The 20,906-nt window shown below is 45.0% G+C and overlaps 1 protein-coding gene across 2 annotated transcripts in view; it reads right to left on the reverse strand.

Annotated features, from left to right (window-relative positions):
• Nucleotides 1–20,453, reverse strand: part of LOC147456819 (uncharacterized) — a 66,539-nt gene extending 46,086 nt beyond the window's left edge. The window contains exons 1-6 of one of the 2 annotated variants that reach the window (XM_086511935.1): nt 20,320–20,453; nt 19,905–20,014; nt 1,796–1,901; nt 1,650–1,722; nt 1,494–1,570; nt 1,332–1,385 (exon numbers count right to left, since the gene is read on the reverse strand). In XM_086511935.1, coding sequence (XP_086368061.1) covers nt 1,332–1,385; nt 1,494–1,570; nt 1,650–1,722; nt 1,796–1,901; nt 19,905–20,014; nt 20,320–20,322 — 423 coding nt within the window. In that variant the 5' untranslated portion in view covers nt 20,323–20,453. The remainder of the gene's footprint in view (nt 1–1,331; nt 1,386–1,493; nt 1,571–1,649; nt 1,723–1,795; nt 1,902–19,904; nt 20,015–20,319) is intronic. The other variant, XM_086511936.1, reaches the window with a different exon arrangement.
• Nucleotides 20,454–20,906: the final 453 nt, after the last annotated feature.

Here is a 20,906-nt window from a genome sequence, read left to right on the forward strand (position 1 = left end):
TAAGATGGGAAAAAATCGCAGCTAAAGAGCTTTAATTTCAAAAATTAGAGAACAAGAGTGTCTGGAGCCAGAGCTGCTAAATAGGAAAAAGTTCCCCGCACACCAGCAATACCATAAATAGAAGCTTCTACGTGGATTCCACAATAAGATATCCATTTGCCTGCAGACCCCAAGGACAAGTTCCTGAGTAGCGAAGGGCTGAGGGTGGACGGTTTTGCAGCAGCCTTCAAGGATTTGGGCATTTCCTTATTGCCTGGACAGTTTATAAAAAGCTGTTCCAATGCTCCATGTTCCAATGCTCCACATCTTGGGCACTGCCCCTGCCCCTGCTGAGCTTGAAGAGCTCTCTGACCAGTCACAAGCCATTGTGTAGTATCAACCAGCTTCCAATCCTACACACAAAAGAGGTGTGTTCTCAGGTTTCTTCTCATAAATCAGCCCCGTCTACGACATTTATGGGCTGAAAACAGAGAAAAACAGAAGCTTGTCGCGATGGAAATACGCTCTGTAGGCACTTCTTCGCGAGGGAACTCGCGCACTAGGTCCTGGCTACATCTGGTACACTTGGGGCAAGCCTGCCATGGGCATCACCGGCAACGTCTTCTTTGCGGCTGAAATCTGCAGCAGCAGCTCCTCCTTACGAAAACTGGTCCTCCCTCTGGGAGAGGGTGTGTGATGCTTTTATAGCTCCCTAGCCACGGCAATAGACTCTGCTTAACTGGAAGGGGAAAGTTCCACAAGCACTTAAATCTATATATCCATTGTTTGCAGCTCCATTGACCACCCACCTGTTGTTAAGCTTCTTTTTTAAGGGACTTCTCAAAGGGGGGTATTACTTGAAATTATTCGAAATTACTTGATGGTGCTCTCCAGACAGCCTCATGGAAGATTCTCCTCTCTGAACTTTAGGACATCCTTTGCACACTATTTTGGAGCCCACTCCCACAACGGGTGATCCCATAGGCAATATAAACAGTTCCATAGAAAGGACTAGGGTTGTCCAACTCATAGGTTCTCAAATTAAACTCCTGAAGCCTAAGCTGCTAAACTTGCTCAACAAGAGCATAAAGGAGGTGCAGCCTTGCATCGAGCATCAAATAGCTCCTGCAAATGAAGCAATTTTGTGTTGAAGCCAATCTTGCAGGTACCGAAATGAAAAAGGCCAAGTAACGGCTTTTAAAAAATCATCATGGAATGAACTAGACCAACTAGTTAGAAACTTCAGCCATGCCAAGCCTTCCTAAAGAAGCTGGATATCAAAATATAGGTAAGGGATGCTCTTTAGGAGGACGCTCTTTTTTTTTTTGGGGAGGGGGGGGCATTAAAGTTACCTCAACAAGGGAATGATTGACGTCAATGTAATGGCACAGCTCCTTCCCTAATTCCTGAGAAAAGGCAGGCCATGGAAATTCATGAGACAAATGCAAGTTCACATAAGGTGTTCCTTTTTTCAAAGATGCTGACAACTCGTAACGTCCGTGACTAAGAGTCACCTTTAATGTTTTGAATTCACAGCCCAGCTTCTCAAGCAATATGGATTGTCCATCATTCACGCCCGACATTTCAAGGCCTGCAGAAAAAACCACTTCGTAAGCTGACCGTAGCAGCAACTAAATAGGCGAATACCGAATGAAAACCACAATCAGTACCAATCAATGGTATAGCAGGAACAAGGTATGGTTCTTGAGCAAGCCACAATCCATTCCAGGCTTCTTGAAGTGCCTGAAAACTACAAATTCAATATGCCCCATCTCACCAATGAACTAGGAAAGATAATGAGAGTACATGCATATACTTGAGCCCTGGAAGCAAACATCTCATAGTTTTGGGTCAGTAAGTCGAGTCTGGCAGAGGACTCTGAAACTTTTAGCAACAGATCAGCTTCCCTTCGATTTTTGACACTGGTTGGCAATAAGAAACAACACAAGAAATGAACAACAGATGAGTAATGCCTGACAGCTATTTCCTACAATCCCGAGTTTGGTTCTTTGGAAGCAATTTCAACACACAAACAATCGACTCACCCTTGGACCTTGAGATTGTTGGAAAAAAAAGAGAAAAAAGTAAGCTGAACTCAAACCACCTGGATTTCTACAAGATGCACTCTATTTCCATCCATCACAAACAGATGTCGACCTCTTGGTATCATCTAAGTTCACAACCAATGTGTGTCACTCATGAAGCTTCAGCACGTCGTAATCGAAAGCTCACAAAAGACATGTCAAAAAGGCTTGGAATTATCTCAAGAACTGCATCTTGCCTCAATAAACGTAGATCATTTAGAGCCACTCCGTCTAAATTTCAGAGATGGCAGCAAGCAACCTGGGTTTCAACAGGTGGAGTTCCATGTAACAGCACAAGGTAGACCATGAACACCACTCGAATGTAAGTTAAAGATGGTGTGAGCTAGTTTCAAAATAAAAGTAGACTTTTATACAAAGCTCAGGCTTCACAACATCTTCGCCTCTCTCATGCTCATCACCTCCAAGCGAAGTATCCATTCCGCTTCGAGTGATGACCATCCACTAAAGTCGTGGGTTCTTGTGGTCTTGGGTACTTAAGTTCACGAGGAACTTGGGTTCTTGGGGTTCTTGGTTCTTGGGGTTCTTGAGGTTCTTGAGTTCTTGCGGTTCTTCTTTCTGTGTTAGAGAAGGATCTTCTCTTCACCCGAGTTCTGCTCTTTTTCGCGGGCGCACCCCTTAGCGGCCTTTCGCTCACACCAAGGTTGCTTTTTCCCACCTCACGTCGATTAACCGGCCGCTAAGTGCACGGTCCGCTCTTAATGAGTGAAAAGAGGCACAAGGGGAGGCTGGACAAGCCCTTCTTTCCTAGGATTCCTGTCACTCTTCAAAAACACGATTAGGAATCGACACGCCCAAGTGAACTTGGGTTCGTGCGACCTCAACAAGCAAAAAAAATTATGTGGTTCTTTCATTGAGTAATACAGAACACTGCCAAAGCTCTGATACAAATGTAAGGTGCAGCAGAATGAATGTTTGAACTTTGCTCAAGACGAGTGCTCAGAACTATGCTCAAGGGTTCCTTTCACTTACGGAAGGGAGAGCCTTCCTTTCCTTTAGTGAGAGAGTGCAATGGACACAAACAAAGTGAATGGACACTGTGAATGGAGGTGCATGAGACTGAGAGATAGAGAAGAGAATACAACACCAGAGACGTTGTAAAACCCTCCTCCGAAGGCCCCATTCTCTATGGCGAGAATGGTCTACTTATGATTGCACAAATCTCTACAATGCTTGGACTTGCCGACGATGTCGACGACGATGAGGACGACGACGAGACGGGCTGAAATCTGAAAACGCTAAGGGCTGAAATCTGCAAACCTTGTATCTGTTGAATTCTGACTCTATGTCGGTGACGACGATGCGACGATGACGCGCTGAAAACGCAGATGCTAAAATCTGCGCTTTCCGGGCTGAATCTCTGAACTGTGAGAGATCTGACCGTGCGGCAAGGAACTGTTGCGGGAAGGTGAGATCTGCGAGGTTCGGGACTTGATCTGGGTGTCTAAAGGCTGAAAACTGAAAATGCTGGTGGTTCTTGATGTTCCGTCGCGGAGAATCTGCAAAACACCGGGGCTATGATGCAAATGCAAAAAGCTGGGACTGAAAATCTGTTGTCGCCGGATGTCCTGCAAATGCAAAACGCTAGGCTGATCTGTTGAGTCGTGTTGACGCCGGGCTAATCTGATGTGCACAAATCGCCAAGGCTCGTCTTGTAGATGAAAAACGCTAGGGTTGTCCTGCTGATGCAGAAAACGCTAGGCCTCTTGGATTCTGCTCAGAAGTTGCCTGTTGAGCGAGTGCTCCTGCTGCCCTCTTCTGCCAGAAAGTGCTAGCTCTGGTTTGCTTATATACAAACTTAGCAAAATTGCCCTACCTACTTTCCAACAAAAGTCACTTAAATTAAAAAGTGAAAAATGTCAAAAATAGGGCAAATAGATTAAATGCACTGGAAAATTCCCCTAAAGGATTCTGATGGATTCTGATGGGAATGCTTATGATCATGCTGCGTGCAACTAGAGGATATGCATCTAATCTAAGTGTCTGGACATGCACTGTCACGTGACACATCCCAACCCTATGTGTCCATGGACAAGCTACACCACAGCAGGGTTCAGTCAGTTCAGTCGAGTTTAGATTAGCAGTGATCTGGCATTTTTGTGAGTCTATTCGTAGACCGTGCATTCCCAGTCACTTAGCATAGATGCATATCCTCCGGTTGCACACAGCATGATCATCGGAATTCCCATCAGAATCCATTAGCATCAGTTAAGGGAATTTTCCAGTGCATTTAGCCTATTTTCCTATTTATTGGTTATTTTCACTTATTATTTTTAAATGACTTTCCAACAAAAGTAGGTAGGGCAATTTTGCTAAGTTAATATATAAGCAAACCCAAGTTAGCACTTTCTGGCAGAAGAGGCAGCAAGAGCTTCCCGCTCAACAGGCAACTTCTCAGCAGTACCCCCCCCTCAGCATCAGATCCATCGCCATCACCTCCCATCCCCTTGGCGTTTTTCACAGCATCTCCCATCGCCTTACAGTTCCCCCCTTCTGGCGATAGTCCCCCGGCAGATCAGCCCAAGGCCTAGCGTTTTGGCTTGCAAAAACGCTACCTAACCAGCCAGCGTTTTTCTTGCAAAAACGCCAGCCCAACAGCAGATCTCAGTGTTTTGTTTTCAGCCACATCAGCGTTTTGATTCTCAGCCATAGACCTGCAGCATCAGCGTTTTTACAGCAGAGATTCAGACTTGAAGAAAACGCAGGTTTTCAGCCATGACACAGTAGCAGATTCCCCCAAGTCGGTTGCAGATGTTTCCCCATTTTCAGCCATAAAAACGCAGCCAAAACAGTCATTTTCAGCCACCGAAACAGTCCCGAAATTCAGTGATTAGAAGATCTCAGATTTCAGCCATCAAGTCGTCGTCGTCACCACTGTCGTCGTCATCGGCATAGTCCATTGCATCAGTCCATTGCATACGCATTGTACACCTTTGTGCAATCAAAGTAGACCACTCTCGCCGACAAGAGTGGGGCCTTTGGAGGAGGGTTTTACAACCTCTCGGGTGTCGTATCTCTTCTCTCTCCTTCTCTCAGTCTCATTCACTTGCACGCACAATATCCACTCAATTTGTTCGTGACCACAGCACTCTACAAGACGGAAAGCTCTCTCTTTCCCTAAGAAGTAAAAGGAACCTTGAGCAATAAAGATCACTAATCTTGAGAAAATACAACATTCATTCCGCTGCACCTTACATGCACGGTCTGCGAACAGACTCACAAAAATGCCAGATCACTTCCTATTCTAGACTGACTTGACTGAACTGAACCCTGATCATGTTGTAGCTTGTCCACGGACAAATAGGGTTGGATGTGTCACGTGACCTCTTCGATAACAATGGCAAGAGAAGGAGGTGTCTCTAACTTCTCTTTGGGAATTCCACGAATAACAATGTTCTTGGAACGTCGCTCCAGTTCCTCCAACTCCTCCACATCCACATTCTCAACATTCTTTGTTTAAACCATAGCTTGCATGAGTGAGGAATTAGAAACCACATTGCTACCACATACATCAGCCCAAGACTTGTTTGTGCATACATTTTTCATGTCGCATACATCCCCATGGTGTCAAATTTCTCCTCTTTCAATACATGGTCATGCTCTACTTTGCTCATCCGCTCCTTCAAAGCACTCAAGTCCACAAGAGAGCGTTTACATTCCTTGACTTCCTCTTCAAGTTGCATCAAACGTGTTGTTTGCATCTCAAGTGTCCTCTTGAGATTCTCATTCTCAACCACAAGTACCCTTAGTGTGTCATTCTCCATTGCAAGTGCTCGTAAGCCTTCGCCTGGATCTTCACAAAAGTAATCCTTGAGATAAATAGGTTTCCGATGTCGTTGGTTGGGTGGTTGTGTTGCTATCTCCACACTTAGGAGATTTTGGATCATTTTCCACAATAGTTGTGGACCTTGTTGAAGAAGAAGAACCCTTGCGAGTGCCGGAAGACATTGTATGTAAAATAAGAGATGAGAGTCAATTTTCCTGAACCTCTTCACTTCGATTGAGGCTGTAGATCACCCAAATCGGAGTTCGGATGAAGAAGTTAAAGAGTAAACTGTTGTCTACTAGGTCAAAAAACGGCTGCGTTTTTTGTTGAGAGAGAGAGAGAGAGAGAGAAGATGCTCAGTTACCTTATTGTGAACCTGTACACACACTAAGTGTTCTTGCGTTGCAGATATTTCTCAAAACGGCCACGCGCAAAATAGGCGCCCCCAAATTTACATACGTACGGCAAATTTTGGCTACCCGAAGTGAAAAATTAAAATAGCGATTCTTACTGTTTGCATCCGGACGCCCAACTGACCCAATTTTTTTAATTAAAAAAATTGCGGTACAGTACGATCAATCCGTGTACAGTACGATCAGTACGTACGTATTGTACGGAAAGGTTCCGTACGTACGAACTGGTACAACCTTGCTTGCAGTGTTGTTCAATCATGCCATGTGTGAGGGGTTACCTGAGACTTGGAGGTTGTCTACTATTGTGCCTACCTTCAAGGCAGATGATCCTACAGAGCCTGGGAATTACCGCATCATTTTGGTTGGGCACACATTGGTACGGTTGTATGCATCCATTCTTGAGCAGCAGTTGAGGAATTGGGCAAAGGGTGAGGGTGAGGGTGAGGGTGAGGGTGTACAAGCAAAGGGCCAGGCCGGTTTCAGGAGGGGTTTCTCCACTCTTGAACATATTCTGACATTCAGCCATCATTGAGGAGGGCAGGTCACATGGGAGACGGATTTATTGTAGCTTTGTGGATTTCCACAAAGCATTTGACATGGTACCAAGAGCTCGATTGATACATAGACTACAGAAGATGGAGGTGCCCATAGTGTTGATTTGGGGGATTATGGCTCTATGCAGATCAGTGATGCGACATGTACGCACCCGAAGGGGAGATCTGATTTAGTTCACTCCACCATTGGGGTGAAACAGGATTGCCCATTGTCTCCTACTCTATTTGGTATGATGTTGATGAGGTGTCTGATTACATTGACAGAGGGTGATAGAGGTGCTCAGCTGGCAGGGACGTGAATCCCATTGTTGTTATATGTTGATGATGTTGTGTTAATCTCTGACTCACCAGAGGGTATGCAACGACAATTAGATGCATTACACAGTTTTGCAAAGGATAGTGGATTGTCTGTAAACCTTGGTAGAACCAAGGTTATGGTGTTTAACACCGCACCACAGTGGATCAGGAGATCAGCACCAACTTTCACATATAGTTAGGAGATTGTATACATATGCATACACTTACCTTGGGGTTGTCTTTACTGGGCCGAGGTTTTCCTTGGGGAGAGCAGCAGAGACTAGACTGACTAGAGCTTATGCGGCCTTGGGAGGCTTGGAGAGGATGTGTTCGCAGATTCAAGTCCAAGAACCTTGAACAAAGTTATGGCTCTTTGATACTTTAGCAGCCTCAGCTATGTTGTATGGGTGCAGATATGGGGACCTTCGATAGGCCAGGATGGTTGGAAACGTATGGAGAGGCCCTTGGTATCTATGATCTCTCGACTGATCAAAGCAAGGTGTCACAAACTGCTGACGTATCAAGCCATTGAAGAACGGAGCCAACTTGCAAATCCCGGCCAAGAGGCCTAAACCCTAGAAACAGCAGAAGAGGTTGAAGTTCTCACCAATTTACAAATCCTCGCCATGTGGGTCTATTTTTAAAGAAGTTCCCGCCAACTTATGGGACCCCAGCCGATGCGGCCCAAGTGACAAAGGCATTAAAAGAAAGCAATCACACACACGAAGAGAAGATGACGTGGCAGCTGTACGGATTCCCAAAATTCGTATTGATGGCTTGTACGGATTTTCGGATTTCACATCGGCTGCTGACATGGCATATTGTACGGATTTCCGCATGTTGCGCTGACAGGTGCTAACGTGGCACTGTACGGATTTCCGTGATTTACGCTGATGGATTTTTAGCGCCAGCTTTAGGACCAGATGCTTTTGAGTTTGAAGGATTTTCATGTAAACTGCTTTTCAAGGCCAAGGGCCTTTAAATAAGTGCAGAGGGCTCAGTCTCTGGCACGCTTCAGTGAGAAGGTGCAGAGTGCGAGTACCGGCATTGTACTAAGTTCAAGTAATATAAAGAAATACCGAAAGGGGCGCCAAGGTTTGGGGCCAATACTCTCTGGGATGGAATTCCGTCACTTCGTGTCGTGTGTGCTCTCTCTCTATATTGAATAATGACATATGGGAGTTCTCTAGAGATGGAGACATCGTTCTCTTAGGAGACTTTAATGCCAGAACGGCCAACTCTCAAGCAGTATTCTATGATACTTCTGAGGAAATGCTCAGAGAAGTGGATTTATCACAGGAGGGGCTTACTAGAAACTCACAGGATAAAGAACACACTGAATATGGGAGACATCTCATGGAGATGGCAACTACACATGGTTTGGCCATACTTAATGGTCTAGAGAATTTCCCTCTATCTGGGGGATTCACATGCTTCCCGCACAGGCATGGGGCCAGTACAGTGGATTATGTCATGACTTCACCAAGCTTTATTTCTAGTATCGAGGACTTTAAGGTGGGACCCAAACCGGTTGGGATTGCAATGGATCATGCTCTCTTGACCTTATCAATCTCCTTCCAATACAATGCCTCTCAAGTACAAAGGAAGAAGACACACACAAGATATACTTTCACGCCAGAGACTAATTCAGTCTATGTGGAAAAGATCTATAATAGGATGTGGGCAGCCGAGCCAGTATATACTGTAGAGGAGATTACTTCTCAGCTAACAGAGATACTACATGGAGCAGCACAAGAGGCATACCCACATACTCAGCCTGATCAGAAAAGAGGATCTGGGAACATGCCTCAAAACAGTTGGTACGACGAGGAATGCAGAGAGACGAGAACCCAGGTCCAGAAAGAGCTTACACTTGGGATCATCACATATAAGCAGTCTCGGATTGCTCTTCGCGTATAGTACGTCGCAAGAAAAGGGCATTTTTAGCCAAACTGAAGAAGGATTTATATCAGCTCTTCTTGAGTCAGGACTCACATGAGGCCTGGCATTTATTCCACGAGCACTCATCGCCTCCGACAATTACTTCTCCTGAGATTTGGGGTCAATATGTAACATCATTATATATGGTATCTGGACAGCCTCCATTACCAGATCCGCTAGAGCCATGCCCTGCTACTAGTACTTTCTTTACTACGGAAATGGTGAAAAAATCCATTGACAAGATGAAGACAAGAAGAGCATATGATCATGAGGGTTTAGCAGAACATCTGATCCATGCAAGGGATCTACTTTCAGAAGTCCTTGCTCGTCTGTTTATTCGGGTCATGTGTGAAGGATTACCTGAATCTTGGAAATTATCTACTATCGTACCTATTTTCAAGTCAGGGGATCCTATGATACCCGGGAACTACCGTACCATTATGGTGGGTCACACACTGACCCGACTGTACGCATCCATTCTGGAACAAAAATTGAGTAGATGGGCAGAGAATGAGGGCATAAGGGCAACAGGACAAGCTGGATTCAGGAGGGGTTATTCCACTTTAGATCATATTCTTACGCTCAAAGCCATTATTGAGGAAGGAAGAGCAAGCGGGAAAAGGATGTATTGTTGCTTTGTGAATTTTCGGAAAGCTTTTGATACAGTACCAAGGGCCAGTTGATGCGCAGAATGCAAGAGTTAGGGGTCCCCAAAGAGATTATCTGGGGGATCATGGCCTTATACGGGTCAGTAACTGGTTATGTACGTACTCCAGAAGGGGATTCCGACATTGTTCATTCCACCGTTGGAGTAAAGCAGGGATGCCCACTGTCCCCTACTTTATTTGGTATGTATATAGATGAGGTATCAGATTACATTGATAGAGAGGGTGACAGAGGTGCTCAACTTGCAGGGTCATGGATCCCTTTGTTGTTGTATGCAGATGATATTGTATTGATAGCAGATCACCAGATGGAATGCAGAGGCAGTTAGATGCATTACATAAATTCGCGGAGGACAACAGACTGTCGGTAAATTTGGGTAAAACCAAAGTTATGGTGTTTAACACCACACCGCAGTGGGTTAGGAGATCGGCACCTACATTTGCATATGGCCAGGATACAGTAGAGTACACAGATGCATACACATACCTTGGTGTGGTATTTACAAGACCGAAGTTTACTCTTAAGAAAGCAACGGATGCTAGATTGTCCAAAGTCTCTGCGGCCTTGGGAGGGTTGGAGAGGATGTATTCACAAGTGCAGTTTCAGGAACCACGAACAAAACTTTGGCTCTTTGATACTGTGGTGGCTTCGGCTATGCTTTATGGGGTCCAGATTTGGGGACCATCTGTGGATCAGGATAATTGGAAGTCAATGGAGAGACCTTTGGTATCTATGATTTCCCAAATGATTAGAGCCAAGGCCTCCGTACCACACGCGATTACCCGAGCGGAACTAGCTGCCCCTCCGATAGAAATTGAAGCTCTTACTAGATCAATGTCCTTTATACATGGTTTGTGGGATACAAATAATTGCCGATATACTAGATTGGCCCTCGAATCCTCTCGACAATTAGCAATGAAAGGAGATACATCATGCTGGTATGCGCAACTGTCCTCGTGGTTTCAGAGACACAGGTTCAATATGGAAAGATTACCCCCCTTCCAATACTCTCTTGAGGCTCCATCACTGGCAATCACACGAACGGAGATTAATAAAATCATCCGCCAGGATCTTATACAGTTGGACACTAAGAGGACATGGGTAGACCCTACACAAGAATTGGGCACGAAGATGGCCGACTACAAAGAAAACTTCCTACAGCTATCTGAAGATGGTTTTGTGATTCGCCCGAGCTACATGGATACCCACCTATCTCATGGTTTGAGATGTGCTATTGGTCAGATTCGGACATCCTCACACCAGCTGGAAATTGAATTTGGCAGATTTAGGGGAATCCCACCTGAGAGCAGAATTTGCAAGTTATGCGGAATGGAGCCGGAGACAGAATTACACTACATATGCCATTGCACCGTATACTATGAGATACGTGGGCGTTTCCATTGCCTATTTAAAGAAGGCTTTGGACCTCTAGATAGAGTCATGCAATACCAGGATCAAAGATGCTTAGGCATGTACCTACTGGAACTACATCGGCACAGGGATAATCTAATGAGAAGACAAAGAGCACTACAGCCTCAGAGGCAGATCACAGATTTCTTCGGATCGAGAGAAGCAGGAATGGAAGGAGAAGCAAGAGGCCAGCAGCGAGCACCAAGGAGTACCCACATTCATACCAAAGGCACCCTCATTGACAGGGCGATTGAGCTTAGGAAATCGAGACGACCACGACCGAGATGCAGAAGCACACTTCACCGGAGGAGACTACAACAAAGGATTAGAAGCATTCCAGCCAGACACCCAGAATGCTCCTAAGAAGTTTATCTAATACTTTGTATTTAGTTTTTCGCATTTATTTTCACACTTTTCACACTTAGTACTTTAGTACTAAGGTACCCAAACATTGTAACAGATTCACCACTTCTGTATCAGTTTGGTCTCATAGGTCACTCTAGCCTTTTGAAGACGTTAATATAACATTTCATTTCATTTCATTTTCTCTTTCAGTTCAGTTGTTATTGAAGTGCTAAAATTATGTTCAGTCTGTTCTTTTCCATTGGCACGTGGTGCCCATCTTGTGACATAAGGCCTCTGTACCCCACGCTATCATTCGAGCAGAGCTAGCTGCTGCTCCTATGGAGATTGAGGTGCTTGCTAAACGAGTCTCCTTTGTGCACAGCTTGTGGGATATTACTAGAAAAATATATGAAAGATGTAACAAACTGCTGACGTGTCAAAGCCTAAAGAATGGAGCCAACTTACAGATGCCGGCCGAGGGGCCTAAACCCTAAGAAGAACAAGCAGTAGAAGAAGTGTCACAGAGTGAGGACGTGGTTGCCCGAGTGCAGAAAACCCTAACCCTAATTTCTGCCAGAAACCCTAATCTGAAAACCCTAACTGCTGAAACCCTAATTCTGGAAACCCTAACCCTAAAACCTGCAAACCCTAATTTCTGCCTAAACCCTAATTGCAGAAACCCTAATTCTGGAAACCCTAACCCTAAAACCTGCAAACCCTAATTTCTGCCAGAAGCCCTAACCCTAAGGCAGTAGACAAATTCCGAAAATTGCGCTGACATGATGACGTGGCAGGCTATACGGATTTCCGTGATTTACGTTGGCAGCTTTTGGCATTGCTTTTTGGACCATAAGCTTTTGAGTTTGAAAGTTTTTCATGTAAACTGCTTTTTGGACCAGAAGCTTTTGAGTTTGAAAGCTTTTCATGTAAACTGCTTTTCAGGCCAAGGGCCTTTAAATATGAGGCTAGGGCTCATTCTCTGGCATGCTTCCTGGAGAAGGTGCAGAGTTTGGAGTACCGGCTTGTACTTTGATGATGCAATATAAAGAAATACCGAAAGGGGCGCCAATGTTTGGGGCCAATACTCTCTGGGGTGGAATTCCGCCACTCCGTGTCGCGTGTCGTCTCTCTCTTTCAGTTCAGTTGTTATTGAAGTGCTAAAAGTCTGTTCAGTCTGTTCTTTTCTATTGGCACGTGGTGCCCGCATTTGTGACAGTGGTATCAGAGCATCAGGCGTGTGCTTTTCTGAAAGCATACTGGTCCTACAAAAGAGCAGACAGAGCTTTATTCGAGGATATCTTCGCCCTCCAACCCGGACTTATTAAAGAGCAGACAGAGCTTTATTCGAGGATATCTGCGTCCTCCAACCTGGACTTATTAGCCACTCCCACCCTTACTTCATCGCGCATCGGGCGCGCTCCCGTCTTCACCGCAGTGTCTTACAGGGCATAAGCCAATTAAGATCACTTGCAAGAGAAGGATCCAGATTTGTTTCAAGTCACTGTTTTTTTCAGAAGCAGTGCCATGCAGATGTTGACGTCTACAGCTACCAAGCAGCATACTCAAAGTACTTGGCAAGCTTTCAAGAAATTTTTTGCCCGAAGTTATATGGTTTCTGACATCTTCCTTCGGAGTGCAACTTCTAGCAGAGTGGGGTATCCTGAAATGCTTGCCATGGAAACCCTAGCAGATTATAACTTGAAGTTTCTCGACATCTCCCAGTAGATGTCTCTTCACAAGTAGATGAACTTGGAGAGCGAGTGCGATTGCTATCATGGGACTACCATCACAGCCAAAGAAACACTGTTTGTCCAAGAGCTGATGGACCATGCTGTGCTCGGCTATGACCTTATGGAAGAAACCTAACCCTAATTTTTGGTGCAGGTTTCAGGATGGAAAGTCCGTCGACTTTTCGAGCTCGATTGATGTCGAGATTGCTTTTTAAGTTTGAGTTCTGTTTGAGCTTGTTTGGTGATCCTGTTTGGAATTTGTTTGAAATGGATGGTATCTGTTTTGAACCTGTTTTGGTGCCTATTTGAATTGTTTGACTCTGGTTTGATACTGGTTTCAATGATTGGTGATTTTACTCCTGGGTGGAGAAGTGAGAAATACTGTTTTGGTATTGTTTGAACCTCGGAACGACGCAGGCCGATGCCTAGGGAGCGTTTCGTTGTATGTTTGAAAACCTCCGAACGACGCAGGTCGATGCCTGGGGAGCGTTTGGTTGTATGCTTGTAAAATAATTGTTGTTGTGACTCCCGGCCCGGACCTGGATGGTTATGCGGGAGGAGTATTAAGAAGTCTGAGCAGTGGTTACTCTCAGCACCTCCAAACGACGCAGGCTGCGGTCTAGGGGGGCTTTTGGTTGTAAAAGGCCTCTAAATATTCCGGCCCGGACCTTTTTAGGTTATGCGGGAGGAGTGATGAGGGAGTCGTTGAATATCTCCCGGCCAGGACCTTGTTAGGTTATGCGGGAGGAGTGTTCATCGGCGGCTTTATGTTTCTATGTCTTGTAACATGCATATGTGAGCACTTGTGTTGCATTGTGATGTGCCAAACAGTGAATATTCCTAATTGGATGAGATTGCCTGGGTATGTAATTTTAGTACATCAAGACACCCGAGGAAGATCAGTATACGGTCTGGGTGTGATGGCTAATTTTACTACGCCGGAATATCAAGAGTTCCGATCTGGACGAAAGGAGACGCTAACTCCTTGATCAAAACAGCCGATAGGAGCAGCTAACTCCTTGATCAAAAGAGCAGAAAGGAGAAGCTAACTCCTTAATAAAAAGAGCAAACTGATTGTCCCTCGGAAATTTTTGAGCTAACTTGAGTTGTTTTGCAGATATGCTGTAATCGCGGACGATTACTCTCTTTCAAGAAGGGGAGATGTAACAAACTGCTGACGTGTCAAAGCCTAAAGAATGGAGCCAACTTACAGATGCCAGCCGAGGGGCCTAAACCCTAAGAAGAACAAGCAGTAGAAGAAGTGTCACAGAGTGAGGACGTGGTTGCCCGAGTGCAGAAAACCCTAACCCTAATTTCTGCCAGAAACCCTAATCTGAAAACCCTAACTGCTGAAACCCTAATTCTGGAAACCCTAACCCTAAAACCTGCAAACCCTAATTTCTGCCTAAACCCTAATTGCAGAAACCCTAATTCTGGAAACCCTAACCCTAAAACCTGCAAACCCTAATTTCTGCCAGAAGCCCTAACCCTAAGGCAGCAGACAAATTCCGAAAATTGCGCTGACATGATGACGTGGCAGGCTATACGGATTTCCGTGATTTACGTTGGCAGCTTTTGGCATTGCTTTTTGGACCATAAGCTTTTGAGTTTGAAAGTTTTTCATGTAAACTGCTTTTTGGACCAGAAGCTTTTGAGTTTGAAAGCTTTTCATGTAAACTGCTTTTCAGGCCAAGGGCCTTTAAATATGAGGCTAGGGCTCATTCTCTGGCATGCTTCCTGGAGAAGGTGCAGAGTTTGGAGTACCGGCTTGTACTTTGATGATGCAATATAAAGAAATACCGAAAGGGGCGCCAAGGTTTGGGGCCAATACTCTCTCTGGGGTAGAATTCCGCCACTCTGTGTCGCGTGTCGTCTCTCTCTTTCAGTTCAGTTGTTATTGAAGTGCTAAAAGTCTGTTCAGTCTGTTCTTTTCTATTGGCACGTGGTGCCCGCATTTGTGACACTAGACTGGCCCTTGAGTCTTTCAGACAGTCAGCTCTTCAGAGGGACACTTCATGCTGGTATGCACAGATGACATCATGGTTTCAGACGCATGGCTTCACCATGGACAGGTTGCCCCCTTTCCAGTACTCTCTTCAGGCACCCTCGATGTCTCTTACACGGGTGGAGATTACTAGACTCATTCGTCAGGACCTGATCCAGCTGGATACCAAAAGGACATGGATAGAGCCGCCACAGGAGTTGGGAGACGAAGACGGCTTTCTATAGAGAGCATCTTCTCCACCTCACAGGAGATGGGTTTGTGATTCGACCCAGCTACATGGACACACATATGTCATGGTTTGCGGTGTGCCGTTGGTCAAATACGCACATCATCACATCAGCTGGAGATTGAGACGGGTAGATTCAAAGGGATACCAGTAGACAGCAGGATATGCCACTTACCCTAGCTAGAGCGAGAGACAGAGCTACATTACATGTCATTGCACAGTGTACTATGAGATACAGGGCCGTTTCCACTACATTCAGAGAGGATTTCGGTCCTTTCTCTAGGATCATGAGTTATGAGGATCAGAGATATCTTGGGCTATATCTACTTGAGTTACCAAGATATAGAGACACTTTACTGTGGAGAGCTAGAGAGAGACAGTCCCAGAGACAGATTACAGATTTCTTCTCACTAGATTCGGGACAACCACAGGAGCAGCCGTTACTGCAAAGCTCGGCCCACTCATTCGACCACTACCGGCACTCTCATCGATCGATCATTGGAGCTACGGAGATCCGGACGGCCACGATTGAGGAGAGGGGCTACACGGCATCGACGGAGACTTCAGCAGAGGATTCGAGCCATACTCTCTCGACATCTTGAGTGCAGATGAGGAGTAGTAGTATCTTTGTTCTAGTTCTTTTGTTCTTTTGTACCTAGACATGGTATCAGATTCAATATTTTGTAACAGATTGGTCTCATAGGTCATTTTGGCCTTTTGAAGACGTTAATATAACATTTCATTTCATTTCATCTCTCTCTCTCTCTCTCTCTCTCTCTCTCTCTCTCTCTCTCTCTCTCTCTCTCTCTCTCTCTCTCTCTCTCTCTCTCTCTCTCTCTCTCTCTCTCTCTCTCTCTCTCTCTCTCTCTCTCTCTCTCTCTCTCTCTCTCTCTCTCTCTCTCTCTCTCTCTCTCTCTCTCTCTCTCTCTCTCTCTCTCTCTCTCTCTCTCTCTCTATCCATCTATCTATCTATCTATACATATATACACACACACAACAATGCACACATCAGCAGGAGAGTAAAACTGCAGGTTGCGAGGTCGCGCATGGTAGAGCAGTGGTGCAAGTCACGAGGTCGCGCAGGGTAGAGTAGGGGAGAGCGGGCCGTTGGAAACAGCAACGCATTTTGAAGATGCAAAGCAGGGGTGAGCATGCGCGAAGGTTCCATTGGGTAGGGAGTGCACGATGATGAGTAGGTTGCAGCATTAGAGTTCGCGACCTGTCGCGTTTTTCCCAAGGCTGAAAACGCTGATGTATGCTGGCAAAAATGCTAGGCTTCTGCTTCTGGAAAAAATCCTCGAGAGCTTGAGGGTGCTACCGGTCTGCTTGGTGCTTGCCCTCCTTGTGTCTCTGCTTCGTCTGCTATCTACTTGCGCCCCATGGCTTGCTTATATAGATGACAAATGCTGGGTCGAGCGACGAGCCTGTGCAAAAGCGCTGATGGCTGAAATCTGAAAATGCTGGCTGAATCTGATGGCGTTAGTGGATTCCGGCGAGGGATCTGGTACGGGAAAATGGCGGTACAGCGAGGCTAAGGGCTGATTTGAAAACGCTGATCTTTGGGGCTGAAAAACGCTGATCTTGCTAGCGTTTTTTTTAGGCTGAAAACGCTGATGTCTGCTGGCAAAAACGCTAGGCTTCTGCTTTTGGAAAAAACGCTCAAGAGCCTGAGGGTGCTGCCGGTCTGCTGGGTACTTGGCCTCCTTGTGTCTCTGCTTCGTCTGCTGTCTACTGGCGCCCCATGCTTGCTTATATAGATGACAAATGTTGATCGAGCAGTCATCCTCATGCCTCCACGATTGGGTAGACAAGAAGTCATTTATTGATAAATGACTTATAAGAGGTGGTTCATAAGCAATATGAAAAAACTGGGTTCATGTGGTCATAATGCTCATGTTGGGTACTGGATCGTGATGTTAATGCTATGAGAGGCTATGCAGCTACTTTAAGTGCCTAGATATGCACGGCCTGCGTACAAGCTCACAAGGTTTCCAGAACACTACAGCTTGTCCACATGCACTTAGGGTTAGATGTGCACATGACATCCCCCCCTTTTCAAGGTGAGGTACTGAAACCGAGCTATATGGCTTTATTGATTTTATAGTTGATTTGCCAAATACTAGTCGTGGCAATGATGTCATTTGAGTTGTAGTTGATAGACTCAAAAAAATGGTAAAATTTATACCAACGAAGTCGAGAATGAAAGCCATGAGTTGGCAATTTTATTCGTCAATCAATTTTATAAGCTATCTGGCCAGAGGATATTGTCAGTAATCACGATACCAAGTTCACTTGACAAATTTGGCAGGATGTATTTGCTCACCTTCAAAGAAGTTGGGTATGTCTTCTATGTTGACTTGATTCAATCCTTTCTCCCAAATCTCTTTGATGCTCAAAAGTTCACACATAATTATCGGAATTACTCTATCTTTATGTTGTTTCTTTTGAGCAGTATAGGAATATGGTGTATCATTGAGCATCCCCACGCCCTACAAAGGCTCACCCAAGAATCCCATGATAAGTCCTTGAGAAATCTGCACATACAAACCAGTCCGTCCTCTGTAACTGCCTCTCTCCATGAGACAAGTCATGCGCCCTACATAGGATACATGTCTACATGCATCAAAAGAAGCAGAGGTAGCAAGACATAGACCCGAGTCCTATGTGAAGTGAATATAAATGACCAAATTGTCTACAATGTCCGGCATAATGAGGCATGTTGTAACATCAAATAAGAAATGCAAACCCACTGTGGGAACATGCCCATGGGCCAACATAAAATCTCTCCAATGACCAGCTAGATTGTCTCTAAAATCCCCATGATATGCATGGACTGAGGAGTGCGAGTCAAAGAAGGTACATACCATGCATCCACTCCGGAAACCACAAAAATAGATCCCAAACAACTCTGAAGCAATGGATGGTAAGGCAAGTGGTTCATCCACTCTCCTATTCTCCAATGTCTCAACATTATTGAAATCTTTGCCCAGAATCCCAAAACCAAACCTAGCACAAACGGTGGTCAGGACAGACACGCACAAAATGCCCACCAAGGTGTTCTCGATCTTCAAGAAACCCACAAATTCCTGCCAGCGTGATCCCATAGATATGCACACACCTCCACTAGAGTGTTGGTCATCAACTGCAGTCTCCCAAAAAGTGTGGGAAGCACGAGGGAATAGCTAATTGCAATGAGTACAAAGCTCAAGCTCCTGCACAAGAAGATTACCTACATCTCCAAATATGAGCATGCAAGTCTCGTTAAGCAAATTCTTTCAGGGACTACCAACACTGGTGTGCTGCAAATCATTGACATTCCATGAGACAATGTGCAAATCCATAGGAACCAAAAGTAACAGGACACTGAAAAGCCACAAAATCATGCTTATGGATAATGAAGAGTACATTTTAACCCCTGAGAATGGGATTCGACTGACTAATGGCAAAGCGTCAATATCTTGTGGTAATGGCCGCAAGAGCTGGCCTGAGACAAAAGAGCGTGTAGTAGTGAGACAAAAAAAAAATTCATGGTCAATGCAAAGCCTCAATCGCTATCGATTGTGACCACGCATGATTTGAAGGTGCTGCCATCAATCTCTAGCCAGTGGACTACTCTAATACAGTGTGGATACTATTGTGCAAGAAAAAGATGAACAAGGCAGGCCACCCAAGACTGTAGTGCTCTCAAGGTTTGCTATGTCAGATAAATCTCATCACTCCTAGCCATAGGGAGGTGACAGATAAAGTGCCACCAGCCTCAACAAGGGATGGAGGTACAACATCCGAAGAAGAATGGACAGGGCTGCCTACGCAGTCTAACTAGGAATCTATACTGGCACATGGCTGTTCATCGATGCGAGCTGATTAGCAGCAAGATCTATGACCCAACGCTCGAGACCACGTACCTATCCATACTACAGAGGATTGTAATCACCTTTTCCGCTGCCATTTTCACAGCTTCAAAGTTCAAACCACGTTTTTCCTTTCCCTTAAGCCACATATCCAGTGTGACACTCACCTCCTTTTAGGTACATCTACCTTTGAGATTGACTCCCCTTCTTTCGTTGTTGTTCCTCCTGTCATTATGTCTATTTCTGGCCTTTTCCCTCCATGTTGTAATATCGATGCAAGGATTCCCCTTGAGAGAGATACTTTGTTGAACGACCATACATAGATTATTATCACAAAGAAAAGGGGCTGGGAAAATTAATGTGGGCACATATAGGAATGGCCTAAACCAATTATTGCAAAACATCCAGCAATCGACTTATTTCAAGTAATCAATAATGTAGCTAGCATTCTGTATAAAGGGCACCATTTGAATGATGAAATTTAGAAGATAACTGCAGTTTTAGCAAATAAGCAGAAAGTGGGGATCAACAAAGGGCATCCCAAATTTGAGAAGCAAGAATGGCCATTCAATTGAAAGAAAGTAGTACAAATTATAACAAATTGTGGACGGATACTTACATGAAGGCAAGAAAATCAAGTGGCAATGACAGAACTTGAGAAAAAGAAAACTCAGATTCGGCACTTGACGACTCATGAAAACTTAATTTCCTCTGAATCTCGGTGAAATCCTGCACAACGTGATACGATTCTGACAACTGGAACGTGCATGCAGAACTAATACGTAGGCAGCACACACACATACTTTTTTTTTGCAAATCTGTTTTGATTAAAATACAAGTGGGAAGCACGCACACACCCACATAAACGTTTTCTGGAGCGGAGAGCTCTCTCTCTCTCTCTCTCTCTCTCTCTCTCTCTCTCTCTCTCTCTCTCTCTCTCTCTGTGTGTGTGTGTGTGTGTGTGTGTGTGTGTGTGTGTGTGTGTGTGTGAGAGAGAGAGAGAGAGAGAGAGAGAGAGAGAGAGAGAGAATTACCATAGCAAAGAAGGAACGCGTTGCTCAGGGAGTCGCCCATTACTGCCACGTGATCACCTCCTGTTCGGGTATCTGAGTGCTAATGAAGCTGGAAGACGAATCTTGCTGGAGAAGTTGTCTTCTCAAAATGCATCAATTTTCAAAAAAAACTTGGCCACGTATGAAATATTGTCCAACTTGTGATTGGTCCACGAGTGAGACACATGGCAGCAGATTATTGGCTAATTTCATTTTGATTGCTTTAAAATTGACTCAAAAAACTAGGGCCGCTATCACTGATGCTAGCTTTCGTAAACTCGTTGTTGAGAGGCTAAACAACGCTTTTGTAATTGCCATGTTATCAAGGGACAAGCTCGCGCGACCCGCCTATGCCTACGGTCAGTCTCTCTCACTCTTACCAACGGGAAAAATTATTTGTCCATGGCTGTTATAGAATGGCTAGAATTATCTACCCACACCTTGAAGCAACACACTCATGGAGGCTATGTTAGAAGTTGTCTTATTGTCAAAGAAGCCCAGGTTGAGCTTGCTGGCATAGCGGCCTTCGTCCTTGTACAGGTAAATGGGTTGACCTACATGCTTATAGG

Source organism: Adiantum capillus-veneris, chromosome 5 (genome assembly GCF_014529385.1).
Source record: "Adiantum capillus-veneris isolate H3 chromosome 5, ASM1452938v2, whole genome shotgun sequence".
In the NCBI taxonomy this organism is placed as follows: domain Eukaryota; kingdom Viridiplantae; phylum Streptophyta; class Polypodiopsida; order Polypodiales; family Pteridaceae; genus Adiantum; species Adiantum capillus-veneris.